This window comes from Hypanus sabinus, chromosome X2 (assembly GCF_030144855.1).
Source record: "Hypanus sabinus isolate sHypSab1 chromosome X2, sHypSab1.hap1, whole genome shotgun sequence".
Taxonomy (NCBI): Eukaryota; Metazoa; Chordata; class Chondrichthyes; order Myliobatiformes; family Dasyatidae; genus Hypanus; species Hypanus sabinus.
The window spans coordinates 13,430,206-13,457,685 of NC_082739.1; the positions used below are offsets into that span (position 1 = coordinate 13,430,206).

The 27,480-nt window shown below is 42.0% G+C and overlaps 1 protein-coding gene and 1 long non-coding RNA gene across 6 annotated transcripts in view; one reads left to right on the forward strand and one right to left on the reverse strand.

Annotated features, from left to right (window-relative positions):
• Positions 1-25,945, forward strand: part of LOC132385164 (uncharacterized) — a 32,396-nt gene extending 6,451 nt beyond the window's left edge. The window contains exons 3-4 of the long non-coding RNA XR_009509101.1: positions 482-577; positions 24,493-25,945. This is a non-coding gene — a long non-coding RNA (uncharacterized LOC132385164). The remainder of the gene's footprint in view (positions 1-481; positions 578-24,492) is intronic.
• LOC132385161 (ubiquitin carboxyl-terminal hydrolase 2-like) overlaps positions 1-27,480 on the reverse strand; it is a 133,261-nt gene that overhangs the window by 70,998 nt on the left and 34,783 nt on the right. The window contains exon 1 of one of the 5 annotated variants that reach the window (XM_059956990.1): positions 7,978-8,023. The exons of 1 other annotated variant lie outside the window; for it this stretch is intronic. In XM_059956990.1, coding sequence (XP_059812973.1) covers positions 7,978-8,008 — 31 coding nt within the window. In that variant the 5' untranslated portion in view covers positions 8,009-8,023. Of the gene's footprint in view, positions 1-2,250; positions 2,331-7,881; positions 7,901-7,977; positions 8,024-27,480 lie in introns of those variants that run through there. 3 more of the 5 variants (XM_059956994.1, XM_059956992.1, XM_059956991.1) reach the window with 3 other exon arrangements.

Genomic DNA, 27,480 nt, shown 5'->3' on the forward strand with positions numbered 1-27,480 from the left:
CCTCTTCCCTGCTCACCATCCAAGGACCTGAATGGTCTTTCCGATGAAGCCGTGATTGAGTTGCATTCCTTCTAATCTACTGTACCACACACATTCATCAACTTTAGGTAAATTAGTTTCTCAGTCTGTATTAGAACTGGCTGTTCCTACTGTAAGTCAGTCATTTGTGACTTTGCTTCAATTTTCCCTCCCACGTGAATACAGCTTGCACTGCTGGACTAGACAGCAACACAGAATTCAGACAAAAAAGCACAGTTAGACTTTAAATACCTCTCTAACCCATTTGATCTGGTCTCATTTCACCACCCTTGTTCTATCCAATCCTCCAATCACCTTCTTTGCAACTTAAAACTAGTTATTCATCCCCTCTATCTTTCAGAGTAATTCTGACAAAGCCCAAAAAATCATCTCTGTTTTTCTATCCACAGATGCCACCTGGCCTACTATACATTTCCAGCAGTTTCTGTTTTTAATGTTTCAGATTTCCAGTATCTGCAGTAAATCATTGGGAATGTTACTCTGGATTACGCATACAAGAATCTGAAGTGGATCTTGTACCCTGAAGGACTTGACTCAGGTGAGGGAAAGCTACCCATTAAAACACAGTAAGCTTCTTAATAAGAAAAAATCCACACTGAGAAATAAAGCAGCCAGAGAGGAAAGATAAACAGGAGGAAGAAGGAATATGCAGCAGACTGCATTTTGCTTACAGAGTCGGGACAGGACAGTTTTTTCAAATATCCTTGATATGCATACTTACTATGAAAGGGAAGTGTATGTAAAGTTTCAAAATGACTATATTCAAATGGCCACTGTTACACTCAGAACTCCAGGAACGAAGCGAGGTGTTTCTAACTCTTTCAGTTATAGTAAAGGGACTACCCTACTCCGAGCAAATGTGCCTCTATGTGTTGGAATAACCCTTCAAATACTAAAAAAAACCTGTAAATTTATATGGCTTTTTTCAACACTTTCCATCCAATTACAAACAGTGAGAAGTTTATCGCAACTGCAGGAACATGGCAGCCAACTGCTTAAACAATAATACCATTTATTTCATGCGTGATGTCAAGTGAGGGCACATGCCCAGAGCCATGTAGATAATTCCCCAGCATTTCCTGGCGTGGTGCTGTGAAATCTGTCCAGCCTGTCTGAGAAGGCATAACAAGCTTTCATTGAACATTTGAGTTGATGGGTACTGATGTCAGAGCAACATACCCTTGGATAGACAGGCACGTCAGCCGAGATTTTTATGTTCTCTTCAAGTAGGATTTGAACCCTCAGCTTTGAGCAGATACTACAAACTAATACATGCCTGACACTAGCGACATTTCAAGTACCACAGGATAAAAATGGACAAAGGAGGATATCAGCTTTAGTTTGACATATTGAGCAGTCAACAGACCCATCATTACAGCAGTGCTTCTGATTCCCACACTAAAATATTCATCAGAAGAAGCACTTTTTATTAAACTACTGTAACAAATCCTTTTAAGCATCAAGCATGTCAATTACATCACCTCAAGTTTACACAATCACTTCTCACAATTTAACCCTTAGCTATCTTTGCCCTGCTTGCTCACATCAGTATCAGCCTAACTTGGCGGCTGGCCAAAGAATAAAAACTCAAATTAAGTGGTAGGATCCAGGAATTAGAGGTTCAATATTTGCTGTTCAGTGAACCAACCTTCTGACAGCACCTTTCTTCTCCAAATGCCAGGCAAAGTTAGACGCTGTCTGCCATTTCCTGGGATTGAAGTTCACTGTCAACCAGATTAATCAAGGAAAGGTCTCCCACGTTGCCAAGTGCACACACGGGGGGCAAAGGAAAGAGAATGTGCTGAAAATGCTGTGGAAAAATATTAGTGCCTTGGGGAGCACATTCCTAGTGTTAGGACCACAGTTGGGATAGTGCTGATAGTGCTTAAATCTTAATCTAGCGTGTGCCATATCCATCCTGTGAATATTTCTTGGAACAGTACATAAGCATATTTGATCTAATCTTTCTTGTTTGCCTTGAGGGTGCTCAATAGGACAGTACTCCGAGTCCAACTCGGGCTGTACTTGCCCGAGTAAACACTGGCACTGGTAAACAGAGAGAACAAATCATGCAGTATAGGGCAGGAACCAGTCTTCTAACATCAACACAGAACTTTACAGAAATATAGCACAGATTAGAGAAGTTGCAGCAGGCACAGTAAGAACAAAGTTCAGAATAAAGAAAACCGAACAAGACAAACAAAAACCTACTTGTATTTCTCTTACTTCTCTCGATATCAGGCAACATGCTCATTACTTCCAACATAGCTGAATAGCTTCCTCTGGTCACTAAGGCAACTATTTTGATTACTCATATCCCAGACTACATTGCAAGACAACACAGCATCTACAGATTGCAGAGAGAGGGAGTCATGTTTATAGGCAGGTCAGGGCTTGCTTGCAATAAAAAAAAAGACCTTCTAGACATACAAAGAGAGCCAAAGATGGACAAATAAAGCTACAATATTGTAGTATTGCAACACACACATACAAAAACAGACATGCTCACAGACATAGAATATACACACACAGTGCTTAACAATGCAGATGGAGGAACAGTTTCTCTCAATATCTTCCACTCCGATGGCCCGTAATAACATATGGGTAGCGGATGAACACTGGAAGCAGACATCTCTCCAAAGGAGATAATATAAAAGTAAAATTACTACTCATGTTGGAAATCTGTCAATAAAGTCAACCTAGCTGAAACTTCTCCACATGGAAAGAAAATAAGTAACAGTATGTGTCAGAACAGTCACTGATGTAAAGTGTTAACCATTTTGCTGATCACACTGCCTTACCTTCTGCATCTTTCTGTTTTCTCCCCATAATGTGGGTTCAGCCAGCAAAACAATCATTAAGACAGTGACTGATATCTTCTCAGTGCCATTGCTGTGATTGGACTTGGTAAATACTGGTTTGCAAAGGGAAAGAGTTCAGCTAGACTTTTATCCCAACCACTAACAAGTGGTTCCTTGCACAGAAGTGTGCAAATGAATGGTAGAGGGTGGAAGAGTGTATGAAGTTGGATAATGTTGAGTGGGCTATTAATTTTTTTTGCAGAAAATGAGTGAGAGCAGACAAGACTGCAATAATTGCACATTGATGCCCAGATGTTATTACAAGATAAATACATAATATTTGCCTGCAGTCACAGGCAAGTGGCACGTTGCCTCCCTTTCCTGAATGAAACAACAATACCGCCTCTTAATGGTTGTTTTACTCTGGTGCCACAAGTTGGTATATTGTCGTTGAAAATAAACAGCTTTTCCACAGTGACATTTGAAATCATGAGCCCCTAGTTTCATGACTCAACAATAAATAAACCCTCTCACAGTAAATCATTACATTGAAAGCTACCAGATGGTCATAAAACTCTAACAAGTTCCATTTAGGGAAAAAAAAACTACTCTTACTGTATTTCAGCCTATAAATGATTCCACTTCCAGAGTTGAGGCCAGACACAAATTGGAGGAACAGTACTTCATGTTCCACCTTGGCAGTCTCCACCCTGCTAGCATTTCTCCAAATTTCCAGTTAAGACTCCCCTCTGCCACCCCCCTTATTTTCCCTCATCCCACTGGTCCTGATACCCCTTTTCTATCCCTTAACCCTTCCCTCTTGATCTGCTATCATCCTCATATTCCTCCCTCCAGTTCTCCTCCTCACCTCCAGTTCACTGTCCTGTCCCATCAGATTCCATTTTCTTCGGCTTTGTCACTTCCATTTATCATGTCCCAGCTTCTCTCATCACACCCACTTCCCCCTCCGTCACCTGCCTAATTGTCCCCTTCTAACCTGGATTCACCTATTACCCATCAGCTCTTGCTTCACTCCTCCCACCAGCCTTTTATACCAGCTCTCTTCCCTCTTTCATTCCAGTTCTGATGAAGGGTATCAACCCAGAATGCCAGTTGCCATTTCCCTCCATAGATGCTGCTTGATCTGCTGAGTTCATCCATCACTTTGGATATTTTCTCCATTTTCAGAGTGACATGGCTGACTCAAAAGTGACCCCCAAATAGGCCAAACAGACAATGTAATGTTATTGATAACTACATTGCCCTCATTGTTTCTTTATATTACTGGATTTGAAATAAAAAGGCAGTTCAGAGATAGGAATTCAAATCACGGAAGCCTACCGGTGAGCATAATGCTGTTACAGTGTTTGCGGCCCTGGTTTCAAATCCACCATTGTCCATAAAGAGTTTGTACATTCTCCCCGTGACCATATGGGTTTCCTCCCACATTACAAAGACATAAGGGATAGTAGCTTAATTGGTCACAAGTGTAATTGTATGGTGCGGGCTTGTTGGGTCAGAAGGATCCGTTACCATACGATATCTCTAAAATAAAATCTATCCATAGCAAATGGATCTTTTAGATTCAAGCAATTAGTTAAATATGGAAGATAATCTTAATTTGCTGTTAATTGACCGTCTTAAAACTGTGTTTCACTAATAGCCTTCAGAGAAGCAAGTCCATGAACCTCACTGGTCTATAACTAATTCCAAGGCTGAGATAATAAACTTCTGACCAACAAAGACAAAAACTTAGAAATGAAGATTGGGCTAGTGGACCCCTCAACCCTGCTCTGCCACTCATTATCACAGTCGATCTAGTCCTAGTTTCAACCCTTCCTCCTCCCACAACCCCTTTTATTTAAATGCCTGTCCACCATTACCTTGTTTTTTTTTCCACTGATCTCAAAAAAGGACCCATAACTAAGAAAGAGCCAAAGATTTTCAGTTGTAAGAAAGACTGCACACAGTACTGTGCACAAGTCTTAGACCCGTATATATAGCTAGGGTGCCCAAGGCTTTTGCACCAGTACTGTGTTTGTCAATATGGGACAGGTGGCAGAGAAGGATAGCCAGGGACAGAAGGCTGTGTGGGTGCAGCCCTGAGACACCAGGCAAGGCCATTTGATTCCAAGCAATTGGTGTACTGATCATTAAAGAATGTCTCTCTGATGCTTCCCTCCCCTCTCCCTTCCCCTTTTCCCACCACGATTGCGCCCTCCCAGTTTCCTTCCTGCTCTCTCAGTCCACAATAGAGACACATATCAGAAACAGATCCATCATCACTCACATATATCATGAAATTTGTATTGTTCTGTGGCAACAGTACAATGCAATACATAAAGTTACTACAATATTGTGCAAAAGTCATAGACACTCCAGATTTTATATATAATACCTAAGCCTTTTGCATAGTACTGTATGTCTTTTGATTACAAATTTGAATAGTTGTCACATCTACCCTCTCAAATATCATGACCATGTTCATTTTTTTGATCATTGGTCAGTGTGCTGGTACAACAGTAAGTGATGCTCTCTCACAGGTTCAGTCCTGCCGTCTGCTGCTGGGCTGTGCAGAGTTTGCGTATTTTCCCCCATGACTTCATTGGTTTCCTTCTACCTTCCCAAGGCCTGCTAGTAGGTGAATTGGCGACTATAATTAGTTCAGCTTGATTTTTCACATGTCCATCGAAACAAAGAGAAATGCATTGCTTGTCTCATCGACCAACAAAGCCCGAAGATGAGCTGGAAGTTCAGCCTGCAAGTGTCACCATGCTCCCAGCGCCAACATACATATCCATAATTTACTAACTCCGACCCGTCCATCTTTAGAATGTGGGAGGAAACTCACTTGGTCACAGGGAGAATGTATAAACCCCTTACAGATAGCTGCAGGAACTGAACTCCGATTTTCCGATTGCTGGCACTGTACAGCGTTACGCTAACTGCTACACTACTGTGTAGGACAATGGCAGTAAGGATATAAAAGGCATTAATAAGCATGAGTGAGGGAATAAATGTAGGAGTACCATATGGAGAGGGAAAATGGGATTACCTCATTATAAAACTTCACTGCTGCTGTTGAGTTTTTCTGGACACAGGCTGGCTGCCAGGTTTATTAATTACAATGCAAACCATGCCTCAGACTTTATCAGCTTTACAATATCAACTTCCATTTGTGTAGCAACCTTAAGGTATTAAGGAGGGTCACAAGACCTTAAGAAGTCAAAATTGGCAAAGGTATTTGTCAAAAGGTATTTGTCAGGTGACCAAAATCTTCATCAGTAGGTAGGTATAAAATAGAATCTTACAGAAAGATGGTAAAGAAAGGAGGTTTAGGCAGGGAAATTCCAGAGGTACCCTAAGCAGTCACGTGGTGGCACAGTCCATGGAAATGGAAGGGCATAGATCTCTGGGGGTGAGGAGCGAGATGGCCAAAAGCCAGGGAGATGGGAACAGGGGCAAGGGTTTCAAAATTTATGGGACTTAACCTGTATTTCAGAAGCCAAGCAAATAGCTTCAGCAATCCCACGAAAACAGGATGAGGGTCAGTAATGGGACACGCTATCACAAGTGAAAATAAATCCTGGTTCTGCCCTGGTTCAATGGAATGATAAATCAGCTTGAAGTAAGTGGAGTGTAGAAGCTGTAACCAATTGGAACATGAAATTGGAGCTTGCTCCTTTTAAAAGAAGATATTTCCTTACAGTTAGAGGCACGGCCCAATAGACTATTGTTCTAAGAGCAACTTTCAAAATGCAGGAGAAAGTCAGGAGATCAGGCAATATCTATGGAAAGAAATGGACAGTCAACATTTTGGGTTGAGATATTTCATTAGTCCAGAACCCAAAATATCAACCATCCATAGATGGTGTCTGGCCAGCTGAGTTCCTCCAGCATTAAGTCTCTATAATTTTCCAAAGATTTTTAAAACTTTATTTGTCCAAATTTGTTCACTGTCCTATAGGTGCCTGTTGCCCATTCCCACACACTGCCTGAGGAATGTGGGTTAGTGGGTTACCGGTTCCATTGCTGTCTAACTCAGCTGAATATTCACTGCTTTTCATGGTGTTCGACTGGATGGCTTAATCCTGCCCCAGACAATGGCCATACTATCCAGCAGAGGTTGCTGGTTAGCCATTTTTTGTGGCATTAAGCAGAGTATTGATCATGCATTGTACTCACAGCAACTGATTCAAGTCTTCATCTGAGCACTGGAATTCAAGATCCAGCGAGGGACATAAAAACAGGTTACAGGCAATGACTGCTCACAGAGGCCTAGTCTCTGATTCAGTTGTCCTGCTTCAGCAAAAAAGGGAAATGGACTGTGGAGAGGGGAGTGGTTCTGATCAGATATGTGTTGAGGGCTCAGGGAGTGGGGAGGAATGCCTAGGATGCTCACTCTTGGGACAATAATGGAGGCTTAAGAGATTCTGCAGATGCTGGAAATCTGGAGCAACACACAAAATGCCGGAGAAACTCAGCTGGTCAGACAGCATTTAAGGAGGAAAATGAACTGCAGAGAGTGGAAGGACTCTGACCTGATATGGGATGGGGGAGCTGAGGGGGAGGAATGGGACCCGGCACTGAGGACTATGTACTAGACTGAGAGGACACTGCGACTGTCCTCACAGAGGTGGTGGCCTGGTGGGGGGTGGGGGGGGGAGGGTGCGGAAGTACTGGGTGTTGCAGAGTCAAAAGGAGGTAGCACTACACCATGCGATGGATTAGATAATGCACTACTTGAGGGGTGTGTGGGCTTTTGATGAGTGTGGAGCTGAGCTGATGACCACTACACCGTAAGCAGGGCCGTGCTGAAGAGTGCAGCACTGCCAGAGGAACACACGCGAGAAATATTACCTTTCCCTCTACACCACATTTCACCTGCCTTCTCCACCTCTCTTCCATGAGTCACCACACTCTGGAACCAGATTGTGAATGCCTGGTGATTTACTAGCCCAAAATTGTTCTGCCTTAACCACTCCAACTTAAACTACAGTTGTGCAAGTGCCTTATTCATGCCCCCTGAGCAATTTCTAACCTTAGTTTCCCAGTGCTGATATCCTCCGCACAGCTCCAGAACTCTGCAGTTTCCCGGCTTTAAGTAGCACAGTTTTCCTAGTTGCTGAATGCTTACCAACAGGGGACCTGCAGCCGGCACAGGCCATGTAACCTTGGAAACAAGCTGTTGCACAGACAGTGCGACTCAGAAGCCAAAGTAAAGCTGCCGAAAACTGTGCACTATTGTAACGGAGCCAAAAAGCTGCCATGGGACCTGGACCTAAAGTGAGAACAAACTTTTGTCAACAAGGAGACAAGATGGTGGCTGAGGACTAAAATTCTTCAGAGGATGCACCAAAAGAAAGCACCAAGAACCTAAGCATGATTTTCAAAAGGACCACACTGGTTTGCACTAGAATTTCAAACAGCTCGTAACAGGGTGTACAACCAAAACCTCTCGAATGAAACAGGCAGGTTGAGCTGCAAGGAAAAACTTAATGCAGGGTCAGTCACCACACCTTGGAACGGAACACAATGAGGGAGACCGAGATTAAGATTGATGAAGCCAAAGAGCTGTGGTGGGGGGGGGGGAGAGACAAAAGAGGCAGGTGAGGCACCCAGAGAGTCAGGGGCAATGGAGAGGGGGAAAACTGTGAGAGGAACAAGGCAGAGATGGCGAAAGGGGGTTGCGGTGAGGCATGGTGAGAGAGTGAAAATAGAAGCCGGTGAGTGTTGAGGGGGAAAGCAGAATAAGGCATTTTTGCCTCACCCTGTTGGCAAGAGAAGAATTTGTTGGTAGGGGGCTGAAAGAAAAGAAGAGAGATAAGGAGATGCATGCGTAAAGAGAAAAAAATGCAGATGGGAGAGAGTGAAAAATACAGGGGGAAAGGAGAGGGGAGTGAGAGATGTGAGGGGGAAGGGAATGAGAAGGAGAGCAGGAGGGGAAAGGTGAAGAGTGTGTTGAAGGGACTGAGGGGGTTGGGGCAAGAAGTAAGTGTGAGGGTGAGGGCATGAAAGGGGAGCAAGGTGGGGGGGGAACATCCAGGTGAGGGGGGATGGGAAACACGGTTGTGGGGCGAGGGGAGAAGAGGGAAAACAGAATGTGAAGGTGGTGATGGTGGGGGGGGGGGGAAATGGGACCGGATAGACAGGAGAGGACAAATGAGGCCAGGAAATTGGGCGGGGGGAGGAGAAGAGAAACAGGGCCAGGAAGATTGGGGAGGGGGGGGGAAATGGGGCCAGGAAGAGGGGAAACAAGGAAATAAGGTCATGGGGAGGGGTTGTGAGTTGGGGAGGGGTAAGCGAGCGAGAGGGGTAGAAGAAAGAATGGTAGAGTGAGGTACAAGAGAGGGAAAGAGAAAACAAAGGTGAGAGAGAAAGAGATACAGAGAGTGATAGGTGAGCAAGGAAGATACAATATAAAAATGACTTGTGAGAACATTTGTGTTGAGAAATAAAGCTAAAATTCACTATTTACTCCCAATAACATGCACGACATGAGACCAAAGTAGCTATTAAATATTTTCAGCTAATTCACCTCAGCAATGCTTTAGACAATATATCAACAATCACTATAATAAACCCAAATATGCTGGAAGTAGCCTGGAAGCCAATCAGTGTCTGTGGAAAAAGAAGAAACAAGGCCAACTTGTCCAGCAGAAAGAGAATACAAGCAGAACAGACTGCAGATGCTAGAAATCTGTAGGAACACATAAAGAAGCTTAAGGAACTCAGTGGAGCAGGCATGGGCCCCTTCCCTTATCTGCCTCTCTTCTCCCCCCCCCCCCCCCCCCCGCCCCATCTCTGCGATCCACCTATCACCTGGCAGCTCTTACTCCACATCCCTTTCTATCTTTTCATACTGGCCATCTCCCCTCTATCTTTCAGTTCTGATGAAGGGTCTTGTCCTGAAAAGTTGACTGTCCACGCCCTCCATAGATGCTGCCAGACCTGCTGAATTCCTTTTGCGTGTTTCTGCAAGAGGAAACATGTTAATTTTAAGTTGCAGGCAGAGGGTGGGTCAGACAGATAGGACAAAGGAATCGGGCAAGGCCTGGGTTGCTATGGTGATGCATAATCTACAAAGCTGTCTGGTTGATAGATTCCCGTGGGCTGGTAGAGAGAATGAGAAAGTGAAAAATGAAGGACATGTGAAAACTACAATTTATAAGTCAGTTTCGTTACATAGAACTAAAGCCAAAAGGAACCAAAACAAAACAGACAAGGCTGGTACTTTTGTGATTTAGTGAACAAACATTTCTGTCATAGAGCCCAAATACATTGTCTCATTGATCTTTCTGACCAGGAACCCATCACTGAACATCAGGCCATTGTCTTCCAAATAGTCACAGACCTCATTTACTTCCCTCAACACCTTCTACAACTTATAATCACCCATCACTGCACAGACTGTCTGATCACCCCTTCAAGATCCACAAGCAGCCAGATCCACTGCTTCAGCCTGCTTTCGCCCCATTAAATTTGCTCAAATTTATCTTGAACAACTTCTCACAACGAACATTTCTCCTTTACACCTACACATTTTCTCTGGATCCAAGGCGTAGCTTTGAGAACTCCCAATCATCTGTTTTATTTTTGATACATTTCCATTATATTGCTGCCAATTTCCACCCTGCTCTCACCTTCACGGAGTCTACCGCTGATTTTTCTCTTTATGGACCTTTCTGTCTTCATCTCAGGGGATAAATTAGCAAAAAACCTTCTGTGATAAGTCTACAAACTCCCAGATTTATCTTCAGCATATTTTTTTCATCCTGAATCTGGTAGCGACTTCCATTCTCCCAGGCATGATGCTCTTCCAATGACATTTTTCTGTAATAATGCCTCTGAGAAGTACTCTTTTCTGTAATTATGGTTTCCCTTCTACCATAGTTGACAGAGAATTCACTACATCTCCTCAATTTCCTCCAGGCCAGAATAACACTGGCAGTGCTCTACACCACCAGCCTCAGCATTCAAAATATCATCCAGTTCAATTGATCACCTTCAATGAGATTCCATCACCAGACATGCCTTCACTCCCACTTCCATTCACCATTCAAGGGACCATTTCCTCCGCAACTCCCTGGCTCACTTTTCCAACAACAATTCCCATTGTCATGGCAGGAGATGATGCCTGCTCCTTTACCTTGTTTACTCCTTCCCAACATTTAGGAACCAAATAGGCCCTTTCAGGTGAAGCAGTGATACATTTACACTTCTTAATAAGTGCATTGCATTTAACATGGAGAAAACTTTAGAGAGCACAATTACTTAGTTCACTGGGCCAGCACTGAGCCTCCGTTTACTTGTCACCTTAATTGCCCATCCCACAGTCTAGTTTTTTCTCTGTGGACTCCTGCAGTGTTCCAACTTTAATTGTAAGAGTAGCACCTCAACTTTTGCATGGGAACTTTGCAGCCTTCTGGACTCAAATATCAAATTCATTTATTTCAGATAGCTAGCTTCTTTCCCAATTGGTTTCAGAGCTGGCCAGTTGCACTGTAAGCTAATCCATGAGCATTGGGAATTTGGCTTTTCCTCCCTCCATAGATGCTGCCTGATACGCTGCTCATTTCTAACGTTCTCCTTTTGGTTTCAGTTCACCTGCACGGCTCAAACCTACATTTCACTGTCCTCACTAATCTGAAACCACATGGCTTTGTAAACAGTGCATCATCAGAACAACCTTGGCCTCATCCAAGGCATCACCCCCCACTCCTCTACAACTTTGAACTAACTTGCTTTCTCACTTTTCCAATTTGGTGGCTTCCTGACCTGACATTGAATTGTTTTTCTTATAACAGTTGCTGCCCTGACCTACTGAATGTTTTCAGAATTTTCTGTTTTTATTTCAAATTTCCAACATCTGCAGTTTTTTTAAAACTTGGATGTTGTTTTCCATGATAAATTGTTACCATTTTAGTACTGGCATTAATATCTGCCTGTTGGAAGTCATCCATTATTGCTTGTGCTGTTATGAATCTGATTTAGTTCCATATTTTAAAACCCCATTCTTTAAGCAAAATTTATGGTAGATATTATAAAAAAACTACTGTCAATACCAATTTTATTAATGCAGAATCCAGTCTTCTTTTCTACAAGTAGATCTTCATGTGGTTTTTTGGTTATTATCCTAGGTAAGATATCCCAAATACAACAGAAAATAGCAACAGATCTGCATCCCGTCGCAATGCACCCTCGTATCATAAGAATAACCAGCTTCATTAATAGACTTGTACCCCAGTATTATGCATGATAGATGTACTCAGTGAAGAGCTTTAGCATTCTAGCAAAAAGACCTGTACCTGTAAAGATCAATACTCACAGCTCAATCACTTTCCCTGGCAACTGCCTTGAGGCTGAATCAGATTGTTTGTAACCATGGCATCCTCCTTGGCCCCCAAGATAAATTTCAAACCACATGCCAACACCGTTTTAAAATGGTCTTTTTACATCTCCAGAACCCAGAAACATCCTATCCCATTTCCTTCCAGTAAGATACAATCTCTCCCTGATCTAGCTTTTAGTTAACAACTCTAATGGCTTTGAGATGTTAAAGGTCTTGTATGAGTGTATGTTGTTTTACTGACCAGCAGGGTTATCACAGTGAATCCCCAGTACTTTACCTTAGTGTTATGCTGTATCAGACCTGCTCCCACCAGCACTGCATTGCAGTGCTGCAGATTGACTGATCAGTGCCGAACTGTTTTAAATGCTCCAAAGGCAGGTACAGCACTGATTAGATGTGAAGTTAAAGTCCCTCTTGATTGTAATTCTGATTCTCACATTCATCTTATTCATCAAATCAGCACTCTCTGCATTAACAAATAGATAATAGAGGGATATGTCAATTGGGTGAAGTCCAAAGTGTGAAATTAAGGAGCAGAACAAGTTTCACGGGTTTCACAAGTTTCGCAATGGGACATACACATGCTCACAACTGAGTTAAGGTAACATGTACAAATGAAAGGTTTCTACTTATATTCCTTTCTGGAATCAGTTCAGTGCCAGACTTGATACTTCAGAAAACCAATAACACTAAATGCAATTAATGATGAACAGATGTTACAGGTTGCGTCCCATCACCAAGGGACTGATATTTATTTGCTCTGAACTCTTTTCAAAATAACTCAGACAGTTTGTACAAAAGTGACAACAGAAGAAAATGCTGATATGATGCCATGGTGGTTAGTTCAGATTCCGCGATCCAGGTTTAATCATGACCTAGAGTGCTGTTTGTATGAAGTTTGCATGTTCTCACTATGACCACTTGTGTCTCCTCTAGGTGCTCTAGTTTACCCCACATCCCAAATGCAAGCTAGCTGGTAGGTTAAAAGCCTCTGCAAATTCACCTGAGGTGGTTGTCAGGAAAATCAGGGGAACTTGTTGGCCATGTGAGAGAGAATAGGATATATGGAAATAAGTGGGAAGAGGACTGATGGGAATGCTTTGGGACTACCACCGAATCAATAGGTCAAATGCCTCCCTTTATGTCCAAAGAGAGAATATTGAGATTACCAACAGCAAAACAACATTGGTTAGTGATGCACAATTCCAAAGTAAACAGAAGACAGGAAATATTAGATCTTGCAAATTCCAACAATGATATTAGTTTCACTTAAAAAAAAATTCCCAAGAGAATTCCTAACTGACAGAGATTAATAGAGCACTACAGCACAGAACAGGCCCTTTGGCTCATCTAGCCTGTGTCGAACTGTTATTCGGCCTAGTCCCATCAACCTGTAGCATTGCCCACCATATCCCTCCCATCCATGTACTTAAACTTCTCTTAAATGCTGCAATCTATCCCGCATCCCACCACTTTTGCTAGCAGCTCATTCTACAATCACACCACCCTCTGAGTGAAGAAGTTCCCCTTAAATATTTCATCTTTCACCCTAAACCTATGAACTCCAGCTCCAGTCTCACTCAACTTCAGTGGAAAAAGCCTGTTTACATTTACCCTATTTATACCTCTCATAATTTTGTTTACCTCTATCAAATCTCCCCTCATTCTCCTCTGCTCCAGGGAATAAAGTCCTAACCTATTCGATCTTTCCTTATCACTCAGGTCAATTCCGGCAACATCCTTGTAAATTTTCTCTGTACTCTTTCAATCTTATTTCAGCCTTTCCTTTCGGTAGGTGACCAAAACTGCATGTAATGCTCCAAATTTGGCCTCACCAATGTCTTATATAACTTCAACATAACATCTCAAGTCCTGTCATCAATACTCTGATTTATCATTCTTTAACGGATTGTGTTTTATTTATGATGCATGGAATCCAGAGTAACAAATATTTCATTCTCCTTTACACTCATGTACTGGAAATAACATTAAACAATCTTGAAAGCCAAGATGCCAAAAGTTCTTTTTAAGACCCTATCTCCCTGTGACGCCACTTGCAAGGAATTATGGATCTGTATCCCAGATCCGTTTATTCTACCGCACTCCTCAGTGCCCTACCATACAAATCCTAACCTAGTTTGCAACACCTCACACTTGTCTGAATTAAATTTTATCTATCACTTTCAGCCCATTTTTCATGCTTCAAGCTATGCTAGTCTTCTTTGCTGTCCGCTATGCCCCCGACCTTTGTTTCATCTGCATGTGTTCATCTAGTTTTTCACATCATCATCCAAATCATTAATATACACTCAATGGCCACTTTATTAGGTACACCTGCTCATTAATGCAATTAATCTAATCAGCCAATCATGTGGCAGCAACTCAATACATAAAAATATGCAGAAACAGTCAAGTGGTTCAGTTGTTGTTCAGACCAAACATCAGAATGGGGAACAAACGTAACGTAAGTGACATTGACCGTGGAATGATTATTAGTGCCATACGGAGTGGTTTGAGTGTCTCAGAAACTGCTGATCTCCTGAGGTTTTCATGCATAACAGATTCTAAAGTTAACAGAGAGCAGAGTACAAAATCAAATAAACTATCCCGTGAGTGTCAGTTCTGTGGGCGAAAATGCCTTGTAAATGAGAGGGGTCAGAGGAGAATGGCCAGACTGGCTCAAGCTGATAGGAAGGCGACAGTAACTCAAATAACCACACGTTACAGTGGTGTGCAGAAGACCATGAACATATATTCAGTGCCCACTTTATTAGGTACAAAAGGTGTATAATAAAGTGACTAGTGAGTGTGAACGACAAACAATAAAGGACCCAGCACAAATCTCCATAGCACACTACTAGTTATAGGCCTCCAGTCAGAGAGGGGACCATCTTCTCGGACTCTCTGGCTTCTCCTGCTAAGCCAATATTGAATTCAATTTATTGCTTCATCCTCAATGCCTTCTTAACCAGCCTTCCATGCAGGATTTTGTCAAAAGCCTTGCTAAAATCCAGGTGGACAACACCAACTGCCTTTCCTTCATCGACCTTCCTGCTAACCTCCTCAAAAAACTCTAAGATTGTTAGACATGACTTACCATGTACAAAGCCACGTTGACTATCCCTAACCACCATGTGGAGTGCCACGGCAGTATAGCAAATAGCACAACGCTATTTTACCTTGAGGCATCTGAGTTCAGAGCTCAATTCTGGCACCACCTCTAAGAAGTTTGTAAGTCCTCCCTTGATCGTTAAGGTTTCCTCCCACAGTCCAACAATTTACCAGTTAGTAGGTTAATTGGTCATTGTAAATTGTCCTGTGATTAGGCTGGGGTTAAATAGGTGGGTTGCTGGGTGACCCGGCTCATTGGGCCGGAAGGGTTTGTTCCACACTGTATCTTGAAGTAAAATAAAATGATCAGACACTGTCCATCCAAATACTATCGTTTAGAATACCTTCCAATAATTTACCCACTTCTGAGATCAGGTTCACTGGCCAATAATTGAAATATTTAAAACTGCAAGGACACAAAGGAGGTGGGTAAAATCAGAACATGAAAGTAGTTCATTCTGCCCCACCATTCAGTTCTCAGTACTGATTTTGCACAGGATTTTTGTGGGTTGATTGCTGTTGATAGCTGGATATCTATCCCTGTCGGTAATATTTGTTTGGTAAATAGCACTACTGTGAAACATTGGATAAAAACAACTACCACAGTATATCTGATCAAAAACTCTACTCCAGTTAACACGAACAACTTAAGAAAAGGATATTTTTAACACATAGTTAACTTTAGCATTGAAGCATATCAACTCTATGTGAGATTTGATTTTGAGCTCATTTCTCATGGGTGGGCATGACTAAAGGGCACACAGTGACAGGCAAGTGGGGACAGCTCAGGTACAGTTTTCCCAATCTAGTTAACAGAAACTATTAAAAGCTGTCTAATACTAATGCTTGTTTCAGTCCTTTTGCTCAATGTGTCACAATACAAGGTATGTGAGCAGCTCAAGTGTCTTCACTTTTACATTGGAGACAGTAATCTTATGATCCTCCCTCTCCCACATATATCTAACTATCTGGAACAGACTATTCACAGAAACATGAACCAATGTAGCTTTAGGATTAGTTCCAAATATGGACAAACATTCTCGATACATTAAACTGCAGAATCCAAGTCATCATGCATATATCCAGATTTCTGTTTCATTATTTATATCAGCTATGAGATTATGAAAGCACTAAATTCAGAATGCTCAGATCTAATAGCAAGTATTAGCGCTCAGGAACAAATTCTTGGGTCACCTCAAATGGCCAGTGCATATATACACGGATACTCCAATCCTCACCAACAAAACAAGTGGTCAAGAAAATAATAGTCCTTAATCACCTCAAAATGGATTAACAGATAAACAACTGTGGCAATTAGAATTTCACCAGATGCCATCTCCCTGGCCCTATACTCACCTCTGGAGCATCTAGACAGTCAAGACACCAATGTTAGACTATTGCTTAATGACAGCTCCACCTTCAATACTATAATTCCAAACAAAGTCATCTCCAAGCTCCTAGACCTGGGACTCAACACCTCTCTTTAAAGCTGGATCCTCGACTTCCTGACCAGCAGTAATACCTCTGCTAAGATTACCCTCAGCACTGCTGCTTCACAAAACTGCATCCTCAGCCCCCTACTCTACTCCTTATATACCGGTACTCCTGATTGCATGGACAGATACTGTTCTAACTCCATCTACAAATTTGATATCACTGTAGTAGGCCATAGTTCAAGTAATGATAAACTGAAGTACAGGAAGCAAATAGAAAGTTTAGTGATTTGGTGTTATGACAATAATTTTTCCCTCAATGACAGCAAAACAAATGAGCAGGTCATTGACCTGCTCTCAGGTCAGGTGGGGGGTGGGGGGGGGGGTAGGCTGGTGCGCATCAATAATGCTAAGGTTTAGTGGGTTGATTGCTTCAAGTTTCGAGGAGTGAACATTACCAATAGCCTGTCCTGGTAAACCCATGTAGATGCCAAGGTTAAAAAAGCAGTTCTACTGCAGGAAGGCAAAGAAATTTGGCATGTACCCTTTGACCTTTACCAATTTTGATCAATACAACATAGAAAGCAACCACTCCAGATAAATCAAAGCTAACTGTGCCAATTGATCTTCCCGTGACCAAAATAAACTGCAGAGAGTTGTGGACAGAGCATCAGTACATCGCAGAAACCAGCCTCCATTTCCACAGATGCTGACCACATTTTTCACTGCCACGGTAAAACAGCCAGTCTAATCAAAGACTCCACCCTCCCCAGGCATTCTCTCTTGTCCCTTCTCCTAACAAGCATAAGATACAAAAGCCTGAAACCACAGATCAGGAGGCTCAAGGACAGCTTCTATCCCACTGTTATAAGACTATTTATAGTTCTCTAGTACAATAAGATGGGCTTTCGACCTCACCATCTACCTCATTATGGCCTTGTACCTTATCGTCTACTGTACCTTCTTTATTCTGCACTATTACTGATTTATCTTGCACTGCTTTATTTCAATGTTGTAATGGAATGTCAGACAAGTTTTTCACTGTACCTCAAAACATGTGACAATAATAAACCAATTTACTTGCAACTCAGTAGCAGGCAAGGCACAATGAATAGCAGGGATTCTGTCAGATTAGAGTTTGCATTCTGCAAACTACGTTCCAATTTATTTTTTAATAAAATCAAAATGTGTAGCTTTGTTTTTTTTAACAACAGAAAGTAAGCACTATGTAGAGCAAACAGAAACTTGCCATAGCCCATTACTTTGGTTTTTAAATCATTACAGATGATTCCCTGCTTGTGAGACATCCAAGTAAAGCAAAAATATATGAACTGCTTAAAAGCCAGAAGTGAAATAGAGCTTGGATTTATTTTTAAGAAATCAGGGTGGTTTACATACAGTAAAAATAGCAAATACCGAAAGGTTAGTTGGACAAAAGGATTCTCTCCTGTTAGAAGCTACAATTTCATTGAGGAACTTTACTAACTTACAGAAGCAACACACACAAAATGCAGGTGGAACGCAGCAGGTCAGGCAGCATCTATAGGGAGAAGCACTGTCGACGCTTCAGGCCAAGTTCCGAGTTCCGTTCCACCAGCATTTTGTGTGCATTGCTTGAATTTCCAGCATCTGCAAATTTCCTCGTGTTTGCAAATTTACAGAATAGCTGTTTTCTTGAAGTAGTTACATAATGTAAACAAAGAGTTTGGTTAGGTTGTACTTTACAATAAAAGTAATCCAGGATACTTTGAGACCTCTGTGTAGTAATCCTGAGATGCATAATATTCATGAGGTCACTAATAAGGTGCTGCATTTGATCACTAAGAAATCTGCAGAAATGGGGTGCAATGGTAGCATAGAAGTGTGACGCTATTACAACACAAGGCATCAGGGTTTGGAATTCAATTCTGGCGCCCTCTATAAAAAAAGTTTGTACATTCTTCCTGTGACTGTGTGGGTTTCCTGCGGGTGCTCTAGTTTCCTCCCGCAGTCTGAAGACGTACCGGTCAGTAGGTTAATTGGTCACTATAAATTGGCGAGTGATTAAGCTAGGGTTATACAGGCAGGTTGCCAGGTGGCATGTCTCAGTGGGTCATAAGGACCTGTTCCACACTATATTAAGTAGGTTACATGGTCGGCATAACAGGCCAAAGGACCTGTAATGTGCATTAGATTTTTACGATTCTATATCTCGAAATAAAAAGATTCAGAGAAGGGGTAATTTTATTCTTCTTCTATACCACACTCAGCCAGACAGTTCAGGGTGAATGGATGGAAACATTCTCCAGAGAAATAGACTGTGCGGCACCGACTGCAATCTGTACATATCTGATCAAGTGGTGTGGTGTACAATCCAACCAACAGTATCAGCAAAGATAAAAATACAATCATGGTTTATTAAGCATTTTTTGAACAATTGCTAGATTATAACAAGCAAATGCAAGTAGAATCTACATCTGTTCAAAGCTGGTTCAAACTTTATATTTAACACTCCACTAGGTCTCTACTTCTAAACCCAACCTGTTTTAACAATTGGATTTGGCTATGTAACATGCACATTCCAAGAATGATTATTTTTAAAAAAAGCTGAAAGTGACCCCTATTACAATACATCTGACACACATTTACTTGTTATGCAATAATTAATCTGATTTCAGACTCATTCAAAAGCCTAAGCACACAAGCAATTTGAAATATCTCTGAGCACTCCCTTATCACAACTCAACCTTAATAGGACGTCAAAGGAAGGGCAGTTAATCTAATCGCATCACCAAAAACTCACACTTTCCATTCTTTTTTTATTGGAATCCAGTAACATATCTGACTCACTGAACTAGTAAGTTTCTCGATTGTGCTAGATTGCTATAGATTGTACACTGCCACGTCCTTGAGACAATTACGGTTGGATTATATTACTTTTTTCACAGAAGGGGGCCATTCAATTTATGATGCTATGATCACTCTTTGAAAGAAAATTCTAATTCAATTCAGTCCCCATTCCTTCCCCCAGCCCTGCATTGGAACATGTATCAGATTTTATTTTTAAAGTTACTGCAGGAGCTAGTTTCCCCACTCATACAGATAGTGCAATCCAGATCATCAAAACTCATTGCAGAAAAAGGAATTCGGAGATCTTCTTCATGACTTCGTAATATAAAACCTGCTTTGCTCCATCATCTACATGAGCTTCCGTGTCTTTGCTGGGAGAAAGGCCACGTCCCCCAAGCCATGCAAGATGCCAACATTGTCACAGTGTACAAAAATAAGGGTGACCATAATTATTCTAACAACTGCCGTGGCACCTCTCTCCTTAGTATTTTGGGGAAAGTGTTCACCCACGTCATGTTGGCATGACTTCAGAGCCTTGCATCCAGAGTCTACGCAGAGTCCCAGTGCGGCTTCAGAGCAGGCAGGTTTACAGTGGACATGATCTTCTCACTGAACCAGCTACAGGGGAACTGTCGAGAGCAGCAGAAGCCACTGTGCACAGCCTTCATTGGTCTGACCAAGGCGTTCAACCTCATCAGCAGAAGCAGACTCTTCAAACTCCTGCCCCCCCCCCAAAGACTGCGTAGCGTCATATCATCCTTCCATAAGGACATGCACAGCGCTGTCAGTTTCACAAGACCATAAGACATAGGAGCAGAAGTAGACGATTCAGCCCAGCCAGTCTGCTCTGCATTCAATCATGGGCTGATCCAATTCTGCCAGCCATTCCCACTCCCCTGCCTTCTCTCCAAACCCTTTGATGCCCTGGCTAATCAAGAACCGATCTATCTCTGCCTTAAATGCACCCAATGACTTGGCCTCCATAGCCGCTTATAGCAACAAATTCCACAGATTTACCACCCTCTGACTAAAGTAATTTCTCTGCATCTCTGTTCTAAATGGATGTCCCTCAATCCTGAAGTCGTGCCCTCTTGTCCTAGATTCCCCTACCATGGGAAATAGCTTTGCCATATCTAATCTGTTCAGGCCTTTTAACATCTGAAATGTCTCTATGGGGCTTCAAATGGAGCAAATTCTGATGCCTTTCCAGTGAGCAGCGGAATGAAACAAGGTTGTGTCCAGACACCGACCCTCTTTGGAACCTTCTTCTCCATGGTCCTTCACTATGCTTTCGCAGACTGCACTGAAGGCATCTACCTTCACACAAGACCTATTCAACATTGTTTGCTTGCGCTCCAAGACCAAAATTAGGACAGCCCTCATCTGCGAGATGTTGTTTGCAGATGATGCAGCGTTGACGTCACACACTGAAGGCCGGCTCCCAACAACTGATCAACCACTTCACCCATGCCTGCAAGAAGTTTGTGTTAACCATCAGCCTGAAGAAGGCAAACGTCATGGCCCAGGGTGTAGAATCTCCCCTAAACATCACATTTGATGGTTGTCCTTTTGATGTAGTCGACTCTTTCATCTATCTTGTGTCAATCACCCCCAGCTCCTTGTCCCTTGAAGCAGAGGTGAAGTGGGATTGCCAAAGCTGGAGCTGTCATGGCCAGACTGAACAAGAGAGTGTGGAACAACAGACAGCTGACAAAGACCAAGCTGCGGGTGTACCAGGTGTGTGTGCTCAGCACGCTCCTCTACACCAGTGAGGCTTGAACGCCAAACATCAGCCAGGAGAAGAGGCTAAACTCGTTCCACCTGTGCTGCCTCAGGCACATCTTGCATGTTTCTTGGCAGGACAGAATCACCAACACAGAGGCTCTGCAGTAGGCTGACACCTCCAGCATCCACGCACTACTCAGTCACAGTCAAACGGATGGATCAAGGACGCATTCCCAAGGGCGTACTGCATGGCGAGCGGAATGAGGGTTACTGCCCACAAGGAAGACCTTGCCTCTACTACAGGGATGTCTGCAAGCGCGATATGAAGCTGAGAGGAATCGACCTAAACACGTGGGAGGAAAAAGTTGAAGACCGAACACCATGGAGGGCTGCAGTCGAAAGCCGTGTACAATGTGCTGAGATAGCAAGGACCATTCTCCTCGTCAACAGGAAAGCCAGAACTGCATCAGTCAGACCACCTTCCTCCACCACCTGCGGTCGCTGTGAAAGAGACTATCACTCTCGAGTGGATCTGTACAGCCGCTCTATAAAGTGCAAATAGCCCCAAGTCTACAGCCCCAAAAATCTTCTTTCAATCCTGTGCAGTGTCCCCCCTAAACCAGACAGTGATGCAGCCAGTTAGAATGCTCTCCACAGTATATCTGCAGAAACTTGCAAGATTCACATTTGCACCTCTAAAACACTTCAAAGTTTTGAACACCTTCAGAAAATAAGCTTTCAATCTACCCTGGTTTATGGATATCAATCCGGTAGTTTCCAGTTTCTCTGCATAACTTAATTCCGAGTTCTGATATAAATCCAGTAGAGCTCTTTTGCATCCTTTCTAAGGCTTTAACATTTTGTCTCCTGGTTTTGTTAATAACGGCCATATCACAAGAATTTAACCAAAAATGGCAATAGCTCATCAGGTTAACATGGGACCATTTGCTGATGTTAATTCCTGGCCAAGGCCCTTGTCATATGCAATTTAGCCTAAGCATCTAACTAGCCAAATTTAGCCAAATTTGCTAGCTCACAGATCCAGGATGGAGATGTCCTCTGGAACAACATAAATAATACCATCACATAAATAAAATGTATGACTCCGTCAAGAACATTAGATTCAATGTTATGTGACCTTCAATTTGAAATGATCAAAGTCAGAACAAATGCTAGGGCAGAGATAATGACCCAGATATTCTTTTGCAAAATACTTTCTGAAGTTCCTCTGTGCAGATGGTGGTGAATCTGTGGAATTTATTGTCACAGATGGCTGTGGAACTCAAAGCAGTGGTTGATAGGTTCTTGATAGGTAAGGGCATTAAAGGTTATGGGGAGAAGATAGGAGAATAGGATTGCCAGGGAAAATAGATCAATTATGATCTGGTGGAGCAGACTCAATTGTCCGAATAGCCTAAAAGCTATTTCTACATATTTTATTGCATTCCTTCCTCAAGTGAAATTATGATTGAGAAACTTAATGTCCACAAAATAATCAATTTAATCTGTTGCACCAGTATATGGGGTGTGGAACAGCACCACAGTAGACGTGGCAACTTGCAGACAGTGGGTAGGTTCTGCCTTTAAGTGAACTCTTCAGCTGCTAAAACCAGTTTGTCAAATAGCCAGCCTACAATATTACCTTCTGTTTAATGATCCCTACCCCTGCAAAATGACCGACTGCGCCTGCATGACGTGGACAACAGGACAAAACAGATGATAAGTCTGCAGGAATCACTGCCTGCTATTCAATGTCCAGATGGCGAACCAACAATATTTTTACTAGGCAACACAAACGACTCAACCACCTCTCTTTATTACCTAGGTCTACTTGCTCCAAACAGGAGGTGTAATTTTACCAAAATTGAAAAAGCGACTTTTCACTTTCCTCAAAAGAAATCCCCTTCATCACTGGCTGGCATATTTGTGAACCCAGTTGAAATTATCAGAAGAGCGTGCATTCCTAAAGTGCCCTTCCTGTTAATATAGCCAAAATGCTTTCACATCCAACAAAGTTCTCTTGGTTTCTGGTGTAACATAAAAAGGGATCAGCCAATATAATATGCAAGCATCCATATTAACCAGATGTAAACTGTTTACGTGGCATTGGCTAAGTGACAAATATTAGTAAGTTCAGTGGTTAACATTTCATTCCTCTTTAAAATGTGATAAGATCTTTTCAATTCACCCAAGTATCAGTGAGTTGTCTGTTTATTGACTGATCCCAAGTTTAACACCACGGTTCTTCCTCAATGGATAATTGGAAATATTAGCCCGAATCCTAACATTTCCTCTGGAGATTTGAGTCTTCCTGCATCCTCTATATTGAGTTCTGAGCCACACTCTACCTCTATCACACTTCAAACAGTTTCAGACATGAAGGGTGTGTGAATTAGATCCCTCTGACACTCTGCATAGCTGCCTTTCTCGATATCCCACTGCCTGCACTAAGTCCCCTCTCTCCCCATACTCTCTATCGTCTCTCCTCTTTCTAAATATTTAAAGATTATTTGTCACTTGTACATTAAAACTTCTAAGAATAAGTGAAATGCATTGTTTGTATCAACGACCAACACAGTACAAGGATGTGCTGGGGGCAGCCTGCAAGTGTCACCATGCTTTCAGCGGCAATGTAACATGCCCACAACTTACTTAATCATGTGCCTTTGGAATGTAAGAGGAAGACTGAGCACCCAGAGGAACTTACTAAACCAAACCCGTATGCCTTTGGAATGTGGGAGAAGAACAGAGCAGCTGGAAGAAACCTATGCGGTCCCAGGGACAACATACAAACTCCTTACAGACAATGGAATTGAACCCGGATTACTAGTGCAGTAAATCATTACACTAACGGCTAGGCTCCAGTGCCATCCACTCTACTCTATCTATCCCCATACTTCCCACCATCTTGACTCCTCACATTTCCCCATGATGCCCCCTATTTGCCCATACCCTGCACCCCACCCCTCACTTTATGCAAAATACCATTCTGTACCAACTTCCTCTATGCCTTTACATTTCCCCGCATCCTCATGCCTCTTCACTGCAACCTTTCGTTCCTCAAATTCTTCCATTCTGCTCTTACTCCCCTGCCAACCCACTCCCTAAACTCCTTTGTAACCCAACTTGTGTTTATTGCTGAACGCCGTTAGTTTTGGAAGAATGTTATTTTAATGTCAACCCATTGATGCACACTGTTCAGCAGGTCCAGCTTTGGAGAGGAGTCACACTGAGAAACGCGACGCCGAAGATGCCTTGGGATTTCTCTGAGACACCGTCCTAAAACTCAAACATAATCAGAGTCGTCTTTAAACTACAGCATTTTTCAGAAGTGCATTTTGCTGAGTTTGCTTTGCAGACCCAGCACATCTTCAGAATTTTCTGTATTCACACAGATACATACTATATACATGCTGCAACTGATTTAAAATCTATCCTGAATTCTCCAAAGCCACACAAGCATGAACAATGAAGGTGATTTCATACAGGTTCTCTGTGGTATCCTGGTGATACTTGTGTGCTCAGCAGCGAAATGAAGCCAATCAGTAACTTGAGTTCATCAATATTTTATTGGAAGGATTTAGAATACTATTGTGTTGCACTGAATTGAGCCAAATGTGACTTTCAACAGAGCTCAGAGTTAAAAAGTCAAAAAGTCTTAAACAGACTAGGGAAGAAAAACATATGCATTTACATGGAGCCTTTCAAAACCTTAAGACATTCCAAAGCATGTGAGAGTCAACGTAGCATCAAAAGATAATGTTGGTATCTCTCATTGCCCAAGTGGAGCACGAGTGGCTTTAAATAGATTTGTGTACAGCAGGTCCAGTTACAGCATCTCTCACTATTTCCTTACAAGCCAGTTTGGAGGGTTAGCACTTCATATGATGCTAATAACAAGCTGACATTCTACTGCAGTTAGCACAACTCCAAATGTGGATTGGATCTGAAGAAGTATTGCTGATGATCAATAACACTCTCCTTAACAAGGCGGAAGCTACTTTCCTTGTTCAGTCCATTCAGCGTACACGGTTGTGATCCTACCCCTGTTGCTGAAATAACAGAGGACAAGTAACTCTGTACAAGGGAGTGAAAGAGTGGAAAATGGAGGAGACAGCAGAAGGGCCGGTGGAACAAATACAGAGCAATAACCTTTGAAGTGCCATTACCTATAAAATATACTCAGCTTGGCTCACTGCTCCTTCATAATTTACAAGATGTGTGCATCATTCACAACAATCAAAAAAGGTTATCTTACTACTTAATCTTCAAGTATACTGCAGCCAAATTTAGGTGAGGCAGATTATAAGGATTGTAGGACTCCTTCTCAGAGGGACATCATTGATTCAGAGTGTATTTTATGACAATCTAATGGCTTCCTTGCGACTACTACTGACTGAAGCTATTTATTTATAGATTTCTTTTCCAAATTGAATTCCAAATCTGAAGATGTTGCAGTTCACTCTCTCTCTGGATGACTACCTGAGTGATAAAGCTGCTAAATGAATGACCACTTTTGGTGTATTGAATACAGGTGAACGTTCGTCATGACATTTTGGAAAATAACCCTTGAAACGATGAGGGGAAAATGAAACCTTGATTTTATTTGAAAGACTGCACCCTTGACTGGGCAATTCACCCTCTGTACTGCTTTCAACACAGTCTTGAAATTACATAATTAAAAAGTGATGTGGAGATTGAAACAATAGATATCTGTATTTGTTATTTATTTATTTATCTATCTGTCTATTTATTTATTTATTTGTCGTTTATTTATTCATCATTTATTTATTTATGTATGTATGTATGTATGTATTTATCACAATTGAATGTTGTTTCTGCAAAGTGCTCGTGTTCATATTGTTCCAACTCGTTGTTCTGAACAACACTCAATTGCGCACTGATGATGTCACCTTGACTGGTGATGAAACATTTGCAATCTAACCTCCACGCTCAGCAAACAACCCTACGAACAAAACATGAAAGTAACTTTCAGGAAGTTGCTATTTTCAGTTGCATTTGTTTGATATTTCATCTTCAGCAGATTAACAGGCTGTTTCAGATTCTGGTATTTACAATGATGATTGCACTAAGTATGGAAAACAATGGTGAACTCAAGGGTTTGGGACAGATTTGGAATGGACATAGTCTGATTATGAATTAGCTTGATATCTCAGCAAACCATAATCTTCAAACTCAGGCTGAAAGTTGTCCAATGCAACCACAGTGAATCTGTGAAAAATTAACTATGGAAGGAAGTGCAGCGAGTAAGATAATGGTAAATCATGTGTTTAGCATTGTCAAACTTGCTGCAGTTCAACCAAATGTAATTTAAAGGAATGAAATGTAGACCCACACTGGCAACATGAGCAAATGGTTGTCTTGGAGACTAGGTGTGCAATGAATTTGACACTCACTCTTCAATCTGCAAACAAATTCTGGCACGACTAATGGACCCAAGGTATCTTCTGTCTGTTAGAGTAACTAGCAGAAATAAACATCACTACTTGCCCTCATCAACACCAAAAAAAAAATACAATTTCACATCAGCTTGGCAGTCATAAATAGAGCCACATACAGGCTATTTGGGCCATCATATCCATGAATTCATTAAGTACCCATCTATACTTTTCCCCATCAACTGCCACTTGACCTATGGAATTCTAAGCCTTGGTGAGCCAAAGGGATCACCCAAATAAGGGGTTCCCAACCCTTTTTATGCAAATACCATTAAGCAAGGGGTTCATGGACCCACATTCTAGATATTTTTTAAATGTTGTGAGAATACCTTCTTTCAGCACCTATTCAGACAATTATTCCAGGTTCCAAACAACTCCAGTGAAAGTTCTTCATATGCCCTCTAAGCACCTTGCGCCTTATTCTAAAGATATCGATTTATACTCCTCTGACAAGACAAGTTCCTCCTCATTAGCCGCTATACTTCTGTCAGCTTTTTTCTGAGCCTCTCTGCTCCAACAAAAAAAATCAACTCAGCCAACCAATCTCTCCTCATATACAAAACACTCCATCCCAATCAGTATCCTGGTGAATCTGCTCTGTGCAAAGGCATCCTGTCTGTAATGTGGTGATCACAACTGTAGACAGTTTTATGAAGTTACACCATAACTTCTTTGCTTTTGTATTACACCATTGGATAATAAACAAAGTATTCTTTTATCTTCTGTGCCAC